The following is a 23,879-nucleotide window of genomic DNA, read 5'->3' as shown; positions in this document are numbered from 1 at the left end:
TAGAAAAATATATAGATACATACATATATGTGTGTTATACGTATATATATACATGTAATGTGTGTGTGAATATATACACATATATATGGATATCCTGGACAAGTGCCAAAAATAAACAGTAATCAGGGCATAGAACTGAATGGTAATGATAGTATAAGACTAGATTACATTAAGGAAATTGTACAGTGCTTTCAATTATTTTAAGCTGCTTGCTGCTGTACTTGAACAGCCATATTCTTCCAGTGATATTGTGAATGATGAAACATTATGCTCTTGGAAGAATCAAAATTGCAAGTGATACAAAGGACAATGAGATACATTGTAGATATAAATGGGCTGTAAGGTATTAACAAACAATAATTTGTGGGTAAGAAGTGGCATAAAAGACATCATCAGGGACCAGAATAAGAAGTAGGCCAATCATACAGTAAGGGTGAGAGACAATGTAGAGGGAGCCTGTGTGCTGTCCTGCTACCTTTTATGCTGTGAAAAGATATGAAAAGAAGCAGACAATGATCTCCAGGTCAGCAGGTGAATCTTCTGTAGAAGATTTCTCGAAAGTCATGGGGAAGAATGAGGTAAGGTGTGGAGGTAATCAGCACTGATGGGCAGAGCATTCATGCCAAGGCAATATCAGATGCATCTGAGTATTCATGCAGACTCACATTTGACATTCAAAAACTCAGTTACACAGGCATGCCATAAAGGAGATGTGGCTAGACAGCAATACACATTGGTGATTTTAGTGGACCGTAAGCTCAATGTGAGTTAGCTGTGTAACATGGTAGCTAAAAAGTTAATGAGCTCAATTTTACTTTAGAAAGCTCTTCACTTCTACTTCCTTCCATCAGGTAAAGGCAAACTCTTTATGTTGTTGCCCTGACCAATATAATTTCATAATCCACATTAACATATTTTGACTAAGTTCTACTACAGTATCAAGATGTTCTTCAGTATGATTGTCTGATATAAAGGAATATTAAAAAAAAGAATATCATCAGAATAATATGTGATTGAAAAGAGGAGATGGGCTGGTTAAGCAAGAGTAATAGATAGCTGTTAAACAGCTTGGGTGCTCTCTTGGTGTTCTCACAACGTCAGAAGAAAGTGAGAAAGGTCACTAGCCCTTTGGGTGAACCCGCTATGATGAGCTCTGAGAGGACACAGATGAGTTAAATAGAGTGGGGAGCCATGGGTGAATTGCAGCTTGCATCTCTGGAGGAAACATGCACATGGTTGATATCACAGATCTGTTTGAATATCTGAGTGTCCTTCGTCCTAGTCGGAATCATTCTGAACATTGTAGTCAGTTCTGGGCACCATATTGGTAGGCATTCTAGTGAATTCTGAGAAAGGTAACCAAAATAGTCAAGGCTCTTAAAGCTGGGCCAGAGAAGGATTAGTTGGAAAAAAACTAGAATATTTACCTGAAAAGGGAAAGACGAGGGGAATATAAATGCTATCCTTAAGTATTTGGTTTTTGTTTGTTTGTTTACAAATGAAATGAAAATATTTATTTTTTTCTTTTTAAAAATAGTATTTTTTTCAATTACATGTAAAAACAGATTTTAAAATTCATTTAAAAAATTTTGAGTAACAAATTTCCTCCTTTTCTCCCTCCTCCTCCCCCTCTCCCTAAAAAGTTAAGAATTTTAAATTGGTTGTATATGTGCAATCATGTAAAACATATTTCCGTATTAGTCATGTCATGAAAAAAGAAACAGACCAAAAGGAAAAAAACCATGAAAAGAATAAAGAAACTGAAAATAATATGCTTTGATATACATTCAGACTCCACCGTTCTATACTTAAGTATTTGAAGGACTTATTTATGAAAAGTGATTTAGACATGTTTTGGTTGACCCCAAGACCAAAAATGGGACCAGTGAATGAAGTTGCAGAGAAGCATATTTTAGTTTAATATAATTTTTTTAAAACCTTATTAACACTTGTTGAAAATGTTGGAGAATGGATTCGTGTTTAAAATGGAATAAATGACATCTAAGATTACTATGATTCACTAGTACCGCAGAATTGTTAATTTCTGAAATGCTTATGGGGTCTGATATCAGAATTTAGAGGTACCAGGGCATTGTGCTTATATTAGAATTCTCTATAGAAGAAATTTCCATCCCCAAAATGATTTATTTTTTGAGTTTCAGGGAAAATTTATTTTGACATATCAGTATAACAAGGATAATTATGGACTAAGTAGGGATACTATAGAAGGGATTGCAAGAGATGGTCTGGCAAGCTGTGTTCATTTGGAAATTGAGGTAAGTGCTTTTCTTCCTTTGTTGTTTTTTTCTTCATTCAATCAAGCAGCAAATATTTATTGAGCTAGCCCTCTAATCAGGCAGTCATGAAAGCTACAAGAAAGTGTAAAATATAATCTCTGCTCTCAAGGAGTGTGTATTCTACTGGGATAACAATGCAATCACAATTCAGTAATACCAGAGTTGTCTTTCCCCAATCTGAATGTTTCCCTGACAGCTTCCTTCCTTTTCTTTAGGTCTGCTATATATTTTGTTGGTTTCATTTTGTTTGGGGAGAGCTCATTCCTGCTCTCTCACATCAAATAAAGGCATACCTCATATCGCATTTGTCTGACCAATGTAATTTCACAATATACTTAGTATGGCCAAACCCTATCTTACCATTCAGACACCTGACTGCAGTGTCATCTGGCTTATGAACTTTTGATCCATTTGTTGAACCACAATCTGAGCTAGTTCCTGAGCCCCAGTGGCTTCCATTGTCAACAGAATTAACTGTTCCCTATTTTGTCTAATTTCACGTTTTATTGGAATCCATCAACATAGGGAAGGTTAATGTTTGCCTATTTGTCTGTGACTTGATTCTGTATACAAAGACTTTTCTTTAATAGCAGACTATTTTATAAACTGCTTCTGGTATAAAGCTTTAAGAAGCTGGGTTTTGTTGTTGTTTTTTATCTTTTAAATTTTTATCTTAGCATTACATATAATTTTTGAGCATGGTTTTGAACTCAATAGAGAATTTTATTACTGGAAGGGACTTTGAATTCATCTAGACTAGAGGCAGTCCAGTTTTGTAAATAGTAGAGCACATGAACAAACATCCATAGTTGTATGGGCCAAATGAATTTTTTAAATTGAACAGTGATGTAGAATAGTTTGTTAGCTATAAAAAATATGGATTTTTGGCCATACTACAGAAGCACTAAAAATGGTTTAGTCAACTTGAATCATACAATATGTGTATTTTAGGAATAATGAAACTCACTGAATAATTTTGATCAAATCAGTAAAAATACTGTTGAATTTAACAGACTGAGCCATTCTTTTAATCTAACATAGTATGACTTCTATTGACAAATAGAAATATTAGAATATATGAACAAGAAGAAAAAAGAAAAAAACACAATATGACAAAATAAAGAGATAGCACACGTAACCATAACCTTCTGTTATTTACAAATTGTTTAAAACAAACACCAAAAAAGTACATATAGTAACTTGAACTGAGAGGTAATTCGATCACCCCATTTGTTTTCATGATCCCTTCTGAAACTCTTTCCCATACTTTTATCTAAATTTTGTTTTGGTTATTGCCAACTCTATTTACACAATTATAGTCAGTGTAATTCTTTTTCTTTTGGTTATGCTTTTCTGTATCACTTCATGAGATTATAGAAACATAGCTATAGAGTTGGAAATGAGCTTACTAGCCATTGAGTGCAACCCCCTCATTTTACAGCTAAGGAAACTGAGGCAGCCCAGAGAAGTGACTTGCTCAGGCTCAAATACCTATTAACTGGCATGGAATTTGAACCCACATCCCTGACTTCATGTCCAGTGCCCAATTTTTTGTTAATAGTCTTCATAACCATTTTAATGATGTAATAATATTCAAATACATTCACATATTACAATTTGTTCAGTTATTTTCCAATTCTTGTACACAGAACTTGCTTTTAAACTTTTTTCTTATTACAAATAACGCTCCTAGGAATATTTTTGTGTAGATGTATCTTTTTCCTCTGAACACAACCACAGTAATTCCATGAGAATGGCTATGAATTTGTCATTTCAGTGTAGATCTTGGATATTAGATTTTTTCAGAGATGCTTTTTACAAATAGTTTTTTCCCCCTAATTTGCTTCTTTTTTATTCCAAATAGTTTTTGTCACAAAAGATACACACACATACTCACATACACAAACACATGTATGTATGTATAGTGAAATTCACCAATTTGGACCCTTATCTTTTCTAATAAGTCATAGATGGTAAAGAATTTTTCACCAAACTACAGTTGAAAAATCAATGACCTTCCATTATTCTCTAACTTTTACAAATTTGTGTGTGTGTGTGTGTGTGTGTGTGTGTGTATAAAATCCATTTTGAACTTATTGAGCTTTGATAGTCATTGATAGACTATGAAAGTCCCACTCTACTGCCTCATCATTGTGTGATAGTGATCTTGGGTTATCAAAAGTTTTGTCAGCAGAGCTCAGGCACTGCCTGTCCTACCAAGCTAGAAACATTTTAATTATGGGAGCAGTAATAGTCTGGGTTTGGGATGCAAGGACCAACCTATCTCATCTTAGAGATGCTTATAATCATATTTGCCAGGGTGATAAATGCCACATCAGTACTAAAAAACATTTTAATAACCCCTGGTTGAAGAAATGCCCAGATTGATAAAGTCATGGATCTTTTATGTTTTAAAGTAAGAATGATATGAAATGGTGGTCATCTCCTATGTTTTGTCAAAATATTAGCCAATTTGCCCAACAGTTTTTGTTGATTAATTTCTTCCTCAGTTATAACATTTTATGTTGAGTTTATCAGATACTATTCTACTATGTGTTTGATTATATACCTTGATTATCTAACCTGTTCTACTGAAGCTTTTCCCTAATTTTTTATATCTTACCAGTTTTAATAATGGTTCAGAGTATAAATTGAGTTCTGGCAGGACAAGTCTCCCTTTTCCCTTAATTTGCCTTCCCCCTTTGATATTTGTTGCTTCTGCCACCCTTTACCATCCCCCCAATCCTGCCCAGGATTAAAAATGACATGTGGGAAACCTAGATTAATCTTAACATTTTATTGGGCCACATCAATGGCTAATAGTTATGGGAATAAGCTCATAATGTGCAGCAAAAATAGATCTCTCCCTTCCCAACACTGCTACCAGAAATAAAGGGCTGCATATTCATCAAAGCATGTTCCTCCCCCACTCCCTGGCATTCACAAGCACCATTGCACCGCTCAAAGTGCCATTTAAACAAGAGTCTAGGGTGCCACAAGACTGTTGTTGTTTCTATAATGCCATTGGCATAAGTTGATCAAGTTCTGCACGTTGCCAATTCAAGTTTTGGAGAGTGAGTTCATTCGTCCCGACAATGATTTAACTGGATATTTGTGTGGAAAGCACTCAGGTAGTCTCATCTGGTTCACCATAGTTTGATATGTTCCATGAGGGACAGTTAATTTCATGATAATAAAATAAAATAAAATAAAAACTATTTTAATATATACTCTCTGAAGACACTTCACTTAGTTATCTGATCAGGTGAATTATCTATCATTGTCTTCAAGTTCATTCATTTTCTCTTTCATCTCAAAGGGCGTGAGAAGTTTGAAACATTCCTACTTTGAGCCTCGATATATTCTGCTAGTGCCAATGAACAAAGAAAAATATGAAGGGAATTTGCGGAGAATGGGGCTCTTTAGTCGTTCAGAGATTGAATTTTCTGTCTCGAGAGTTGATTATTATGTTAGAATAAATCAAGATAATCCAGGTTACTTTGATGCATTGATCAATACAGGTAAGTAACTTTTGTGAAAAAAAAAATTGGTAACTTTTATTTTGGAATTGAGAAGCAACTGATTTAGAAGTTCTATGTCAGGAGAATTCTTAGGCAAAGCCATAAATATTCCTTGTAACATTGAATAATAGTATTGCAGTCTAGCCCTGTTAACACATAGTGACTAGTAACTGTACATTCCAAATCTTTATTATTAGTTAATATGGTTAGAGATGAAGATTCTGTACTCTTCACTTATTGTGTATTCCATATGTCCTTGTGCCTTAAAATCCTAGATTGTAAAATTAGAGTGGTGACACTAATCTCTTCCTACAACCATTGAGATGTTTTGAAATCAACAAATTCAGATAATATATGTGAAAATGTGAAACCTCCAGAAAAGTCTTGTTCTGCTGCCTCATTTTGGCATGAACTTGACCCTGGGTTCTCAAAGGTTGTGCCCAAAAGAGTATAATCCCTGGCTGTTTCTAGCAAGCAAGAAAAGGCTTCAAATACAGTTCTAACAACAGGATAGCTATCTATGAACTAGCCTAGCTAAATATGGAGAAACACGTTACCAATAAGGTGACCACAAGGTGATGAATTTTGGGGGCCATATCCATGAAGCAGATATAACATATGAAATGATGCTCAGCCTTTTTGCTTCTATACTGAGTACTATGTAATAATAGGAAAGGGGGCAGATGGTGCCAAGGATCCCACAGGTTTTAGAGAGCTTCAGATATTAATTTAACTCTTGGTAATCTAAATTTGAGCTCTTTGTGCAATGAAAAATGAGAATCTGAACCATAGCCATGATGATAGTTTTATCATAAATGAGACCAGAAGACATAAAATAGTTCTAGCTAACTGAAAGGACAGCTTACAGGTTTTTCTCACAGAGGCAAATCAAGGCATTTTGCATTTAAGTTTGCATTTAGGGTTTCATTTGGTTACATCACACACTCAACAGCATTAAGAATCATCTTTTCGTAGGGACTCTGGGTCATCCTATAGCATTCATGACTCACATAAAGCAAAAGAACAACCCTGAGAATAACTGCATCTTTCCCACCAACATTTGTTGCAGGGGATGAAATAGAAGGCAAGTCTTAGAAGACCTTGATGAGTCCCACAAACAAGTCCACATATACCTTGATCCTTGGTAGTAATTTATAAGGTAGTATGGAGTCAGGTTGTGAAGGGTTTTAAATGACAAACATAAGAGATTTTACTCGATCTTAGAGGTAATAAGGAACCATTGGAGTTTATTGAGCAAAAAAGAGACATGGTCATACCTACACTTTAAGAAAATTGCTTTGTCAGCCAAGTAAGTGATAGGTAGGAGATAGGAGGATGGACTGGACTTGAGGCAGGGAGAACAATTTGGATTCTATCTTAATAATTTAAGTGAAAAGTGATGAGAAAAAAAGTGATGTCTTGAACTTGAGTGGTGACCACACGAAGAGAGAGAAGGGGACAAATGTGAGACATGTTGTTGGCATATCAAAGTAGAAATCAACTGTATAGAAGTGTGATATACCATGACCCTCAAATTCATCGCCCCATTGCCAACCTGGTGATGGATCTTTAGGAACTTAGCTAGACTGGTCCTCAGATAATAGATGTACCTTTTCCTGACAAAAAATAGACTATTAACTGTTATTAAGCATTACTTAGTAATAGCCCAGGTGAAGACTCGATGGGAGATTTGATTAAAATTTGTGATTATTTCTCCATTACCATTAATAATTGAGAATTTACAGTTTTTACATACTTTTTGCCTTAAAATATATTTTCTCTTTTACCGGTAGATGATATGAATCTTGCATACCAGAAACTGTGTGAGCTCATTAGACAATACCTTGCTTTGTCTGACCATCTTGATAGCATCATACCCGGCACTGAAGGTAATATAAATATCATCTCAAACTGTGCTCCTTAGATGCCAATACTAATTTTTTTTTCTTTTTCAAACAAAAAAATGTAAATTAATTATATCCATTTAGTCCTCCAAGAGAAGTAACCAGGTTAAAGGCAGTTTCTGTGATTTTTGGACTGTAACATGGAAGCCCCCATGACTCAAGTGACCTTGGGCAAATCTGGAAAGTTAGTTACCCTTTCCAGTTCCTAGATTGCTTTTTGGGTTGTGGTAATGTTTTCCCAACATTTATGCTATTTGAGTCACCAATTCTGAGGAAGTTTGACTTTAACTCTGGTCTACCTCACTGTTGTAATGGAACCCTACTGAAACACAGTGAGGATTATGTTGAACAATGCAGCAGAGGGTAGGTGGATCATTGCCTGGTCAGGTAAGCTCTTTATTTAGACATGAGCTTTAGAGGAAATCAGCTTCCTTGACAGTACAGGTATTTCCCTGCATGACACCTTTGCACTTCTCAATAGTCTGGTCAAATCAACTTCCCTTTCCATCACCCCTTTCTTTTTGATCTATCTAAAAAACACAGGCAATTTCAGGGTATAGTGGAAAGTAGCCTTCATATGTCACTTAATAAAGCTATTTACAAAATATTATCAGCGACTATTAAAATTCTTTAAGATATTTATGCATAATACGGTGTGGTAGAAAGAGGATTGGATCAGGAGTCAAAAGATTTGGGCTCACATTTCAATTTCCCCACTGAGGGAGCAGATTGTTTCACATCTATGGGCCTCAGTTTCTATATCTGTAAAATGAAGGAGTTGGATAATGTCTAAATCCCTTCCATTTCTAAAATTTTATGGTCCTATGATTCTTGTATTGACTTTCACCAAACCTTCTAAATTTATAGGAATTATCTGCTTAGTTTGTTAAGAATTAATTAGTCATGTGGCTCTAGTCTATTTGAAGATTGTATCATAGAGAAAAAGCTGGAGTTAGAGGTAGGAGGTACCACAGGCCAGCTGCTTTCTTCTTATTTCTCCTTAGGTATCAATACTAAATAGCCCCTATATTTCAAAGAACTTCATAAAGGAGATGCCCTTTCAGCTGGTATTTTTGTATTTTTCATTTAACAAAGGGTAAAGGGCCCCTGTCTATGTTTTTTGCTTGGAGGCTCAGAATATCAACACTATATAAGCTGCTGTCATGCACTGAAAATGAAGATGAGGTTAATTTAAAGGGCAAATTATAGCTGTGTGACCTTATGTAAGTCCCTTAACCTCTCTGGCCCCCAGATTCTTCTTCCTTTCAAAAAAACAAAAGATGGTTGGACAAGATGATCATTAAGACCCAGTTTCCTTCTCTGTAAAATGAAGTTAATTATGCTTGTATTGCCTAGCTCATAGGGGTGTTGTGAGAATCAATTGAGATAATGCATGTACAATACTTTGTAAACTGTAAGGCATTATAAATGTCAGCAAGAATTAGTTAGTATTAGTAATTTATAATGAATAATGAAGCTAATTCGGGGGGGCAGTGTTATCAGTGGTAGTAGTCAGAAGGTTCTGAGTTTTTTTTAAACAGGGTAAGTCAACCTCGTCTAAGTGGAGAAAATTAAGATTTTGCTCATATCCCTTTTTAGTCATGGATAAAATAATAGTTGAAAATAAAGTAGAATGACAAACTTTCAGATCTTTTGAACAATGACAGCATTTAAAAATAAACTTTTTGTTGTTGTTGTTCAACTGGTCCAGGAAATCCGTAAGCTAACCAAAATTTCCATAGCACAAAGGCCTAAAAATATTTGTCATGAAAATAACTAAAGTGAGTTAAATATGTGCTTCCTGATCCTGCATATACTAATTTTAATGTATTCAGATGCCCTTTCATCATTTCTCTCTATATATCTTGCCATTTGTTTTCGTTCTGGCCTGGCAGAATTCGTGGTTCTAAATGAGTCTTTGAACAACTGACTCAGATCCTCAATATGAGGATAATATAATAAAATTATACATGTAAAAATTATTCAAAATTCAAAACTAGCCAAAGAGTTGATTTGATGTTGCCAGATTATTTCAAACTAGTAAGCCAGAAAATAGATATGGGACAGCTAAAGGTTCTGGACTAGGTCAGAAAGTGGTATATCATGAATTGCATGTTCTCAAGACATGGTACATAGGTTGAGTTCTGTTAGCCAAACTAGAAGAAGTCTACTGACTCATCTCATTAAAGCATGTTAAGTGCTATAGATAATGAATGCCTAGCTCAGGATATCAATGATGTTCAGGCTGAAAATTCTTAACTCTGCTAAACCACAGAGGTCCCTCTTGGACCTACTCTTCTCTTCTTAGCCATTGTCCACATTTGGCCAATTCTCCTTCAACCAAGAACTTGTTGCTACCATGCTTTCCTCCTCTTACCTTCCTCTCTCCTCTCATACTTCAGGAGCAAGTTTCCCCTGCCTTCCAGGGCAACAATTAGCTCATCTGATAAATTCGTTGGACTAATGTGCTTATAGGAGAAGGCTAATTACTAGCAGCTCCTCAAGGCCCTCCTAGCCTAGGTCACACTTGTGCATTGTAACAAGGGCCTTCTGAAGATAATAAATAATGATTATTTGGTCTTTCTATTGTGTTGTATTGTACTGATTTGTGTTCATTAAATAAACGAATAAAATATATAAAGCAATACAGATGAGGTTGGTGTAAAATCTCTGACATCAATTGAAGAAATCTATTTTTATAAAATATAATGTGACTTTTCAAAATTACATACTCTTAGAATTTGGGAGGGGGGCAGTTCTAGACCTATGATTTAAATGGTATGGAGAACTACTAGTGTGGAATCTCCCTTCACAATGCAGATGACTAATTTGCCTGTAACATATATTTTAAGCAGTTGCTTGGGGACAATTAGAGGTTTCATTCTAAGAATATTACAAAAAAGTTTTTGTCTTAAAAAATTGACAGCTCACAAATTAGATGATCTCTAGGGCTTCTTTTATCTCTAAGACTTTATTCTAGGAATCTAATGAGAAAGCTAATTGACATCTCCAATTTAAGAGGCACCCAATTTATCCCAATGCTAAGAATAAAGGATCAGACCATCTGGACTTGGTGGTTCTTCTTAAGCCCATAGTGGTCTGAGAACTTCAGAACTGGAAGGAATCTCAGAGACTATCCAGTCTAATCTATGCCTGAATCTAGTCATATTTACAATGTCCCAAATATCCAGCCTCTGATGAAAATTTTCTGGAGTGCAAACCCACTACTCCCAAGGCATACCCCCAAAGCAGCCTATTCCACTTGTGAACAGCTTTGGTTGTTAGAAAGTTTTTCTTTAAATTAAGCCAAAATCTTCCCTGGAGCAATTTCCTACCTCCCCCCCCCCCATTACATCTAATCTTACCTTCTGGGTCCAAATCAAAATAAATTTAATCCCATTCCTGTATTAAGATGTTTGAAGACAATTATCATGTCCTACCCTTCCTCCAATCCTCCCCTCCCCCACTACTTATCTACTCTGAATAGTTCCAGTTTTTTCAATTGGTCCTGGTATGGTATAGTCTCCAGTCCTCTAACTATCCTGGCTAGCTTCCTCTGAATTCTCTTTCGCTTACCAATGTACTTTCTAAAATGTAGCATCCAGAGGGGAATCCAGTAATGCAGGGGTGATGTGACCAAATTACAGTACAGTTGGATTGTTGTTTCCCTCACTAGAGATGCTACAATTTTCTTAATGCACTTGAGGAGAACATTAGGGCTTTCATGTTGTTTTATTTTATAGCTGACTCATATTGAGTTGGCAATTCAATAGCACACCCTTTTTTCCTCCACACGAACTGTTGTCTAATTTGCTTCTTCTATCGTTTACTTGACAAGTTGATTTTAGGAACCCAGGTGTAGAGCTTTATCTTCATCCCTTATTTCACTAAATGTATCCTGTTATTCTAGCCTGTGAGATATTTTTGGAGCCTGATGATGTTTTTCTTTGTGTTAGCCTGTCTCTCATCTTTATGTCTCTACAAATTTGCTATGCTGACCATTGATGGCTTAATCTAAACCACCAGGAAAAATGTCAGTAAATACAGTGCCAAGGATAGATCCCTGAGTCTCTCTATTAGAAAGCTCTCTTCACGTCAAATTTGATCCATTAATGACTACATTTCCTTCCTTGTTCCCTCTCTCCCTCCCATATTTACTTCCTAGCTTCCTTCCTTTCTTCCTTCTTCACTTCCTCCCTCCCTAATTTGGTTATGGATCTTAGTAACTGGGTCTTAACTGGAGTAATCTCCAAGAATGGCTATGAGGCCACCACTTTGTCATGGTTTTCCATACTAAACTTGGTTTGAATTTGGAGATAATTTTGATCACAGGACTTTTCTCTCTGAATCAAGAGCCCCTCATAATATCAGTCGCCATGATGATTGAAAGACTCTTTGTCCTCCTCATTGAAGTTACTGCTTTCAAGTGCTACTATGGATATCTGGATTGGCTTTGAGGGAAAAGGGTAATGCTAGTCCTTTCTCTATAGAAGACAGCAAAGGGTTTCTTGTGAATATCAGGAGGAGCACTAGGAACTCTGTATTTGAGGTTGAAGCATTTGGGACTTGAACACCTAAGCTTTCTATTATAAGACTTCCAAGTCACATATACATCCTATGGCATATGCAAGTCAACAGATTAAGTGGTGACTGATCCCTACCTCCTTTCAAGGTGGTGAGACCTCATCCTTTTAAATCCTTGGGAAAATTTTCTTGATCACTTCTAAAACTATATATAACATGTATGCCTGTAAATGAGCATCTTTGTTTTTCTACATTCAATATTAATTTTCTCAGTTAAAATTTATTTTTTTACAATTTCCTGGAAAAGAAAATTCTAGATTCTGAGTATTTTCAAGAAGCAATGGCTGGTTTTGCCTATGTTTCTAATGTTAGCTTGGTTCTATTTTTCGAAGAATCTAAATATATTAGATGTAAGAATGGTTCTCTGTACTATTAGAATTTCTGTAATTATAGTGTGTTTCTATGACTTTGTTTTTAGCTAACTTCTGTTTATATTAAAGCAGGACCACCCTCCAGCAGGAGGACTCTCAATGGGATGCCATCATTCCTAATTCCATCCCCAAGGCGTTTGGCAAAACTGGAAGCAGAAGGTGTTTTAACAGAATTTCCCTTTGGGGTACAGAGTCATGAAAAGGTACCTGAAAACCAGAACCTAACTCCTTCCCAGAACCATCAGATGACTCAGGAGGGAGAGACCCATAGGCTAAAAGTCCCTTCCAACAATCAAAATCCTTCACAACATTCCAGCCCACATTTACCTCATGTTCGCCAGCCAGCCCAAGAAAAGGAAGCTGATAACCATCCTAAGCCCACAGAGCTCCAAGACTTACCCCTAAATCAGAAACACACTAATGGAAAAGAAATCGAAAACTCAGATGTCAATTCTAACAGGAATAGTCCTGATAAGAAACCATTAGCCCATACAACAGGCTCCACTGAAAGCCAGGTCATGCCAAACCAGGATGGAGCAAAAAATGTTGGCCCGTCTGCCACCAGTGAGTCTCACCAAGAGATTTCACAGTGCTCAGACCCACCTCCATATCAAAGCCCTCAGCAAGAACACGATGAGGAATCAGGTGAGGCCAAAGCTCCTCCCACTCATTCTGAGCCTCCACAGAAATCTGACCCATCCCCCTCGAGCTCTCAGACCACTCTGAATAAGGAAGTCAAGGAGGATACACTTCCTTCCGATTCTGAACTTCCAAAAGAGTCTGAACCAAATCTACCACCTAGCACTCAAACTGTCCAAAATGAGGAACTGGGTGAAGTAAAACTCCCTCATGCCAGTCCTTCCCACTCTGAGTCAACACAGCAGCTTGGCTCATCTCCCAGAGAGCCTTTGGGGGAAGAAACCCATAAAACAGAAGTCATCCGAGTTGGTACCGCTTACCCTGAAGATCTTCCAAGAGGTCAAAAACAGACTCAGGAAAAAGATGCCCCAATCTCATTGCTCCCTCCAAACAAGTGGGCTCCTACCAGACTACCACAGCCCCGAACGCTAGCTCCTCTCCAAAGTAGGAGGCCATCCCCCAGGTTGGAAGTTCCTAGCAAATCTCATTCACCCAACAGGGAATCTGCCTCAGGACAAATGGTAGACCAAAACATAACTCCTCTTCCTAGGCCCCAACCGTCACAGGAAGGGGAAATCAAACTTCCTCCCATCAGTCCACTCAATTCTAATCCTTCACAAAGCATGCACTTACCTCTCCCTGATAATTCCCTAAAAGCTCAAGAAGAGAAAGACAGTGAGATAAAGCTCCCTGTCATCAGTCCTCCCCATCCAGAACCACAATTGTACCACAGCCCCAGTACGATCCTAGAAGAAGAAGCCCATCAAATTAAACTCCCTCAGCTCCCAACTCCCTTCTCAGAAATCCAGCAAACTAAAGGTCCAGATCAGCCTCAAGCCCACAGACAGAAAAAAGAAAAAAGAGCTCAACAGAGGGAGTTGACCTCCAGTAGGAGGATCTCAGGCAAGCCACCAAATCAGGAATCCGTTCAGCAGGTGAAAGCCAAAAAACCCTCCTCTCTCAAAAGAGAGGCAGCAAACGGGCCAGCACAGCTTAACAAGACAAATTTGGAATCAGGAGCCCATAACAAGCAGCATCCCACAAAACTTCCAGAACCCACCAATCCAAGCCCGTGAAGGTCCCAGGCTGAATCAGGAGGGGGAAACCCCTCCATCAGAACTTCCTGAACCATCCCAAGCTGAACCAAGTGCTGACCAGCTACAGGAAGGTAGAACTCAAAAAGTTCTTCATTCCAGCAAAAAAGTTCCTGCTAAGCTCACCAAAAATGAGCTGATTCCAGAGGTGCGAGTGCCTAAAGGGGAGCCATCCCCAAAGAAAGAGAATCCTGAAAGCTTATCCCACGATGGCAGTGAGGTTCCAGTTATCAACCACCAATGAGCTCAGGGGACTAGTCCATAAAAACAGATTCCTCTGGAACAAAAAGTTTTTGTCAGAGTTAGCACAGGAGGACAACTTAGTTACAAAGGAACAACCAGTAAAAAGGGGGCAGGTTTATACAAAGGGGAAATCTGAGATCAAAGAGACCTTGGCAGAACCCCCAGAGAATGAGAGCTTATCCCCAACTGAGCTGTCAGCCAAAGAGTCACAAGCTAATCAAAAGGGGACCAGCCAGAACAAGAAGGTCTACAGCATCATCTCATAAAGACAGTGCATCTTCTGCTAAGCAGCAAACTGAAGAGAGAACTCCTTGGAGAAATGGGATAGCCCAGAGCCAAGAAACCTCTGCAGGTTTGCCACAGGATAAGATCACCGCTCCTTACCCAAACCAGCCATCAACCCAAGTAGAGAGACCCCACAAAAGAAGGCTTCATGCCAGGGGAAGTCCTAGACCTAGATACCAAGACCTAACTAAACCCTGCAGTTACAGATAATTAAAGAAGAAACAGCTCCCAAACCAGGGGTGTTACTGAGTGAAAAGATGTGGGCAGGTCAGTGGAGGACTACAAATTCCTTTCTGTAGGCATGAAACAGTGTAGTTGGAGAGGCAGATTTATTATGGCTCATCAGCTTGTGGTAGAAAAACCACTCTAGAAGATGGATTTGGCCTGCTTCACAACAAATACGGCTAATCTTGGGGTCACTGAAAGCAGACCACAAGCAGGAAGAACTTCTGTTATCCCCCAGAAATACTTCCTTCTATTCATTAGAGAGAAAATGATTATGGAAATTCTCTTCTGAATTGTATCACTAAGAGATCCACCTCAGGCAACAGTGGTGACCCTTCTGTGATTTTGAAGTTGTCAGGGTAGGAAAGGTCCCAAGGCTGAACGGTACTTCCCCAAGAACCACAATATCTTTAAAGAAAGAAACTGGAATTTAGCAGAAATGTGTAGACCAGAAGTTAAGGAAATATTTTTCTTGAAGGTTTCTTCTTTTTGTTTATGTTCCAAGGGTATTGTATGATCAAACATCTCATTATTAGTGCCTCCCTTCTCTCTTTAGTTAGGAATCCGAGGTTGATTTGGCCATGTCTACGTGATGCCAAAAATGTTGAAGTCAACACATACATCAGCCAATTTGATGGGAAAAAAACATCAATCACACTAGTTGTTGCATTTATTCAGCAAATATTTGTTGAACACAGGACACAGCAACTTGCTGGGAGATATTTGGTATCATGCAGATAAGATCATTGGGTGGTTGAGTGAATTTTGCCCTTGGAAGCTGGTTGTGTTGGTATGCCAACATAGCCTTATAGTGGATTAGAAGCTGCTGAGTTCATACTATGTCACTTGTGAGAGAGTGATTCCAAGGGAGAATGGTCTCTTTTAAAAGTCCTATGTCTAAGGTGTACCATCTTAGCAGGCTGGTCAGTCAGCAAGCGTTTCTTAAATGCTTACTTTGTGCCAGACACTGTACTAAGCAATGGGGATGCAAATTGAAAAAATACTTCTTGACTGACTATAGTAACGTATGCATAAATAAAATCTTTAGCTTGGTGATGCTATTGATAGGTCCTGCACCGTGCCCTAGGAGACTTTATAGAATTGCCCAAGTTTATGTAGAGGATAATGCTACTGACAATTTGCATGTAAATCAAATCATATTTTAAATATACTAGAAGATTTTACTATTAAAAACATTTCCTGCTGTGAGTCATTTTGTGATGCAAATAAGTACTCTATTTTATCTCTTCCATCTTGGAAAAAAAAAAAGCAATCCTTTTTATACCTCCCTAATTGATTTGAAGTTTCAAATACCATAGCAGCTATTCCAAACCTTTTCATCCTTCCTCAACAGGATGACATCCCTCCCCCAACTCTCTTCTGATCTTGCTAAAAAAAATTGAGGCCATTCACCTAGAGCTCCCCCTTCTCTTCTCTTCCTATCACATCACTGAGATGTCTTCTCCCACTAGCTCCCCTAACCTCTATTTCATATGAATATGTGGCCCTTCTCCTCACCCAGGCAAACTCCTGTATGTGCACTCTTGATTCCATTCCATTCTCTCTCCAGCAAACTGCTCCGTCTATCATAACCACCCTCTCTAATCTTCACTTTCTGCCTGGCTGATTTTCTCCTGCCTACAAACATCCATGTTTTTCTCTCATTTGGACCATCCATTCCCAATAGTAATTATCCCATATCTCTCTTCCCTTTTATGGCTAACCTCCTAAAGAAGGCCATGTACAATCTATGCCTTGACTTCCTTTCCCATCACTCTTTTGACTTTCTACAATATGGCTTTTGACCTAATCATTCAACTAAAACTGCTCTCTCCAAAGTTATTAATCTCTCCACTGCCAGATCTAATGGACTCTCAATCCTCATCTTTCTTGACTTCTCTGCAGCCTTTAACATTGTTGTTCTTCTCATAGCACTGGTCTCGCTTCTTCTCCTTTCTATCTGATTGTTGCTTCTCAGCCTTCATTCACAGTCTACCTTCACAATATCTCATACGTATCCCCTTATCACCACTCACACAGCCACAACCCTGGAACAGACCCACATCACCTCATATCTGCACTGCTCAAATAGTCTTCTGGTTGGCCTCAAGTCAGTCTCTACCCTAATCTATCCTCCACTCAGCTGCCCAATTTATTTTCCTGAAGTGCAGGTCTGACCATGTCACCCCTCACTCCTAGTCAATCAACTCCAATCGCTCCCTGTTACCTCTAGGGCCAAATATAAAATCCTCTGTTTGACTTTCAAAATCCTTCACAACCTGGGCCCTGCTTACCTTTCCAGTCTTCTTACAGTTACTCCTGTCAAGTCACTCTACAATCCAGTGACAGACTTTATTACCATTCCTCCCGCATGACCCCATTTCCTATCTTTGTGTCTTTGCACTGGCTATCTCCACCATGTATGAAGCACTCTCCTTCCTCACTTCCACCTACTGGCTTCCCTGGCTTCTTTCAAGAATCAGTTCAAATCCCAATTTCTGCAGGAGCTCTTTCCTGGTCCTGACTACTGCTAGTTCCTTCCCTTCTGAAATAACTTTTATGTACGTGTGTGTGTATACATATATACATACACACATATCTACATACACATATGTATATACACATATACATATATAGACACATGTGTATATATGTATATATATCTAGTTGTGTACGTGTTATTTCCCCCCTTTAGAATGAGCTCTTTGAGCACAGGGCCTATGTCTTTGCCTTTCTTTGTATCTCCAGTGCTAGTGAGTGCTTAATAAAGGCTTGTTAACTGACTAATTCCATCAAATGTATAAAATAATGAGACTAATATTTTTAATATATCAGGACCTACCTATCTAAATGACATATCCTTTGCAGAAGAGTCATCTTAAGAAGCTACATGCTTACTGTAACCATTCGAGCTATTTCTTAAAAGAATTTTTTGGAACTATTGTTTTGAAACTGCCTTCAGAACCAAGTTTATGAACTACACAAGAAAACCAATACTGTTCCTTTATAGTCATGTCTTGTTTTTGATTACAAACCAAACCAAACCTAACCACCCCACTTTATCCATCAGACTTGGCTCTAAATAACTTTGAGTCGTTTCCCCAAATTAAATCTTTTTAACTCCTAATCCTTTTCAAAACTCCAATCTTGCTTTAAGCTCCTCATAGCCATCCTGTTCCTGTGATGCCAAAAGGTACTGGAAGGCAACTGACTGGGTCGGCTACAAATTTATTGTCTCATCTTAATCATGCCCAATCCCTTCGCTCTTACCTGATTGGCTCTCCTAATCCCCTTAATATCTCTATTCCTAAACTTCTGTTCTCAAACCACCTACACCATTCCTTTCCCCTTCACTCTCAGGAGAGGACCTTGACTGAGACTTTTTTTTTATTTAAATTTCATTTCTTTTTAATTATCAAGCATATTTTTCTCCCTTCAACCTCTCTTAGCCCTGAAAAGAAAAAAGGTTTAAAAAAAAAACCCACCCAAACCCTTATAAATAGCATAATCAAGCAAAATGAATTTCTATACTGGCCATGTCTGTTGTTGTTCATCCTTCGGTTTTGAAGAGGATCAATGACCTCATGGAGTGATGTCTTGACACGTGTGTGAATTGGCTTTAAGGGAAGCAGAGTTGCACAAAGCCATCAGCCTCATTCCCTCTTCCTGAGTCATCAAAGTGCAGTGGCAGGACAAAAATCAAGCTGACCAGCAATGGCTCAGGATACAGTGGATGATTTTGGCATCTTCAATATCTGACCAAGCTCTAAGAACTCTACAGTGCCTGCTTCAGCCACTTTCATGGCCATTGGAACAAACTATTCTTGTCTGCCCATTCCACAAAGAAAAGTCTCCACATGCTTGAGGTGAACATCACCCTAACTCACCAATGGGTTTAAGCCCATCAGCTACCTATTTTAACTTGCCTGCTGAGACAGTATGCCGGGGTGTGGCTGCTGTGCATACTACAGCTTCGTGGAGCCACAGGTGAGAGTTTGGTGAAGGTGAACACCAAAGGTGGATGAGCAGTCCTGAAAAGAGCTCACCTCCTGGACACTCCATGGACTGCGCTGGTCATGTCTAAAATGATTGTTTCATTCTATATATGAATGCATCACCTCTCTTTCAGGAGGTGAGTAGCATTCTTCATCATTGATACTCTGGAATCATGATTGATCATTGCATCAATAAGAGTGCTTCAGTCTTTCTAGATCGTTCATTTTTACCATGTTGCTATATGTTGTTCCCCCAGTTCTACCCACTTTACTCTGCATTAATCTATACAAGTCTTCTCAGGTTTCTCTGAAATTATCTCACTTTTCATTTCTTCCAAGAGTTCTCCATTACATTCATTCATCAACTGATGGCACCTCCTCAGTTTCCACTTCTTTGCCTCCACAAAAAAAGAACTATAAATATTTTTTGTACTTATAAGAAGGATATGTGTAGTTTAGTTATATTTGGGGCATGGCATCAACGTGCTTTCCAATATAGTTGTACCAATTCACAACTCCATCAACAATGCATCAATGTTCTGTTTTCCTACAGCCCCTCCAACATTTGTCGTTTTCCTTTTTTGTCAACTTTACCAATCTGTTGGGTGTGAGATGAAACCTTATAGTTGTTTATTTTGCATTTTTCTAATTATTACTGATTTGGAACATTTTTTCTTATGGCCATAGATATTTTAATTTTTTTCCTTTAGAACTGCTTGTTCATATCCTTTGACCATTTATCATTTGGGAAATCAGTCAGTCAATAAATATTTATTAAATGGCTACTGTATGCCAGGTGGGGCAGCTAGGTAGTGCAGTGTATAGAGTCCTGGACCCAGAATTAGGAAGACCAACATTCAAATTTGGCCTCAGACTCTTCCTAGCTATGTGACCCTGGCCAAGTCACTTAACCCTGTTTGCCTCAGTTTCCTCATCTGTAAAATGAGCTGGAGAAGGAAATGGCAAACCACTCCAATATCTTTGCCAAGAAAACCCCAAAAGTGGTCATGAAGAGTTAGACACGACTGGAAACAAATAAACAACAGCAACAAAAAATGCTCTAGGCACTCTGTGAAGCACTGGGTATACAAAGAAAGATAAAAGACAATCTCTGCTCTCAAATTGCTTACAGTCTAATAGGGGAGACAACATGTAAACAACTATGTACAAACGAGTTACGTACAGGATGATTTGGAGATAACAGAGGAAAGGCCCTAGCAGTGAGGGGAAATCAGGAAAGACTTCTCGTGGAATGTGGAATTTTAGCTGGGACTTGAAGGAGGAAGCAAGGAAAGCTAGGAGGGGAAGATGAAGAGGGAGAGAATTCCATGCATGGAGGATAGCCGGTGGAAATGAGCAGAGAGTGCATTTTGGGAGAGGAAGTATTTTGTTTAAGAAATAGCAAGGAAGCCATTGTCATTGAATCTCAAGTAGATGGAGAGGAATAAAGTGCAAAAAGACTGGAAGAGAGCAGGGAAATGAGGGGGAGGGTGGTGCACAGGTTATTAAGGGCTTTGGATGCCAAGCAGAAGATTTCATATTTGATCCTGGAGGTGATAGGGAGCCACTGGAGTTTATTGAATGGGCGGGTGGGGATAGGGGTTAACATAGTCAGATCTATGCTTTAGGAAGATCACTTTGACAGCCTGGTGGAGGATGGAATCTAATTGGGAAATACTTAACGGCAGGGAGACCAAATAGCAGGCTGTGTTGCAATACTCTAGACATAAAGTGATGAGAGCTTGCACCAAGTTGATGGTAGTGTCACAGGAGAGAAGAGGACTTACACCAGAGGTGTTAGAAAGGTAAAGTCGACAAGCCTTGGAAACATTGGCGATGGGGTGGGGGTGAGAATGAGGAGTTGAGGATGATAGCTAAGCTCTAAGTCTAAGGGCCTGGGAGGATGATGATACCCTTGACAGTAATAGGGAAATTAGGAAGAAGGGCAGATTTGGGGGTTGGGAGGGAAGATAATGAGTTCAGTTTGGATATGTTGCGTTTATGGTGTCTATAGGATATGTGGTTTAAGATGTCCAGTAGGTAGCTGAAGATGTGATATTGAAAGTCAAGTGGAGAGGTCAGGGCTAGATACATAGAAGTGAGAATCATCAGCACAGAGGTGATAATTAGATCTGTGGGAGCTAATAAGATCACCAAGTGAAATCATATAGAAAAGAGAAGAGGGTCCAGGACAGAGCCTGGGAGACACCCACCATTAGTAGGCAAAACCTGAATGAAGAACCAGCAAAAGAAACCGAGGAGTAGCAAGATTGGGTAGGAGGAGGGGCAGCTAGCTGGTGCAGTGGATAGAGCACTGGCCCTGGAGTCAGGAGGACCTGAGTTCAAATCCTGCCTCGGACACATAACATTCACTAGCTGTGTGACTCTGGGCAAGTCACTTACCCCCAATTGCCTCACCAAAAAAAAAAAAAAGATTGGGAGGAGGAGAACCAGGATAAAGCAGTGTCGAGGAAGCCTAGAGAGAAGAGAACATCAAGGAGAAGCGAGTGACCAGTGGTAACAATGGCTACAGAAAGGTCAAGAAGCATAAATACTGAGGAAAGGCCATTGGATTTGGCGATTAAGAAATCACTGGAAACGTTGAATCCAGCCTGCAGAGAGTTAAGAGAGTGAGAGGAAAGGAGGTAGAGATGGCCTTCCCAAGGATCTGGACCAACAACCAGCAGGCTCTTTTTCTTACAAATTTCGGTCGGCTCTTTCTATATCTTGCAAATGATACCTTTATTAGACAAACTTGTTGCAAAGATTTCCCCCCTCGTTTACTGTTTTTGTGACACTTGATTCTCCTGGCCTCCTCGTAGGCTACTTATCACCATCTGTGTTCTACATGTCTCTCTACACTTCTCCCTTGGTGAACTTATCAACTCCCATATAGTCAGTGATGGTCGAAATCTCCACATCTAGCCCTGTCTCTCCCCTAAGTTCCTGTCTCACATCATCAGCTGCCTTCTGGGTACCACCACCACATCTTCAGTCACTCACTGAAGTTCATAACCTTGGAGCATACCCATAATTTTGTGCTGCCACTCCATCCCCCACATCTAAACAGCTGTCTGACTTGTCACTGCCACAGCCACACCCATCTCTCAAATTCCTCTCTTCCTCTCTACTCATACTACAAACACACTAGTGCTGACCCTAACCATTCCTCATCATACGCCCTAAGATCCAGCCAAATTGGCCTGTTTGACAGTGTCCCCAAGTGATAGTCATCTTCCTTCTGGAATGCACTTCCTTCCTACCTCTACCTCTTTCAATCCCTAATCCCCTTCAATATTTAGTTCAAGTGCTACCCCTTAAAAGAGGCTTTTCCTGTCTCCTCTAATCATCAGAGCTCACCTCATCTCAGGAAAAAAAAATTGCCTCATATTTATTCTGTATTTACTTTGCTGTGTACATATTGCTTCCTCTCACTGGAACATAAGCTCCTTGAGGGCAAGATATGTTTTTCTTCTTGTCATTGTATCCCCATGCCTGGGGCGTAGGTGCTAATAAATGTCAGATTGAATTGAATTGAATTCCCTTCTACTTTAGTAAGCTCAGATTTTTGTGTATCAGGTTTTATTAAAGTTAGGAATCAGTCAATAAACATTTATTAAGTGCCTACTGTGTGCCAAGTATGGTGCTAAGCACTGGGAATACAAAAAGAGGCAAAAGAGAGTCCCTGCCCTTAAGGAGCTTACAATCTAATGAGGGAGACATTGTTCTTCAGTCAGTTCAGTTGTGTCCCACTCTTTTGTGACTCCATTTGGAGTTTTCTTTGCAAAGATTCTAGAGTGCTTTGCCATTTCCTTCTCCAGCTCATTTTACAGATGAGGAAATGGAGGGAGACGGGGTTAAGTGACTTGTCCAAGGTCACACAGCTGGATTTGGTTGGATTTGAACTCAGGTCTTCCTGACTCCAGGTCCAGCACCGTACCCACTGCACCACCTAGCTACATGAAGGAGATAACATGCAAGCAAATATATACAAAACAAGCTCAAGAGTGGATAAATAGGAAATAAGTAATGAAGGGAAGGCACTAGAATTCAGAGGGGTTTTGGAGGAAGAGGAATAAGCATCCACATAGTGCCTACTATGTGTCAGGCACTGTGCTAAGGGCTTTACAAATATTGTCTTATTTGATCCTCACTACAATCCTGCCGGGAAGATGGTATTGCCACACCCATTTTATAGTTGAGGAAAACTGAGGCAAAGAGGTTAAGTGACTTGCCCAAAGTCACAAAGGTAGCATCTGAGGTTGGATTTGAACTCGAGCCTTCCTGACTCCAAGCTCAGTACTCTATCCACTTTGCCACCTAGGGTTAGGAAGGCTTCCTGTAAAAGACGGGACTTTGGTTGGGATTTAACAGAAGCCAGGGAAGTCAGGAGGCAGAGTTGAGGAGGGAGAGCATTCCAGGGACAGGTGGCTGCCAGAGAAAAAGTCAAGCAGAGAAAGGGAGAGAGGGCATACCTTATGCCTAGAACCGCCAAGAGGCCAGTGTTCCTGGATCGAAGAATATGTGTGGGGAGTCTTACCTGGAGTCTCAGTCAGGTGGTCATATTCCAGTGGCGAATCCTTTGGATAGTGGCTTACCACAGCCAAAGGGCTTTAGTACAGTGGAGATAATTTGTAAAATGGGGACAGTCATAGCACCTACCTCTCAGGATTGTTGTGAGGGTAAAATGAGCAATTTGTAAACCTTAAAGCGAGCTGTAA

At 39.2% G+C, this 23,879-nt stretch overlaps 1 protein-coding gene across 2 annotated transcripts in view; it reads left to right on the top strand.

Moving 5' to 3' along the window:
* LRGUK (leucine rich repeats and guanylate kinase domain containing) overlaps nt 1–23,879 on the top strand; it is a 119,246-nt gene that overhangs the window by 48,941 nt on the left and 46,426 nt on the right. The window contains exons 13-16 of one of the 2 annotated variants that reach the window (XM_078153659.1): nt 2,163–2,276; nt 5,617–5,818; nt 7,612–7,707; nt 12,750–14,624. In XM_078153659.1, the coding sequence (XP_078009785.1) occupies nt 2,163–2,276; nt 5,617–5,818; nt 7,612–7,707; nt 12,750–14,392 (2,055 nt within the window). In that variant the 3' untranslated portion in view covers nt 14,393–14,624. Of the gene's footprint in view, nt 1–2,162; nt 2,277–5,616; nt 5,819–7,611; nt 7,708–12,749; nt 14,625–23,879 lie in introns of those variants that run through there. The other variant, XM_021002352.2, reaches the window with a different exon arrangement.

Source organism: Phascolarctos cinereus, unplaced genomic scaffold, assembly GCF_003287225.1.
Source record: "Phascolarctos cinereus isolate Bilbo 61053 unplaced genomic scaffold, phaCin_HiC Scaffold_1;HRSCAF=81, whole genome shotgun sequence".
NCBI lineage: Eukaryota > Metazoa > Chordata > Mammalia > Diprotodontia > Phascolarctidae > Phascolarctos > Phascolarctos cinereus.
This window is presented reverse-complemented; position numbering and strand designations above follow the sequence as displayed.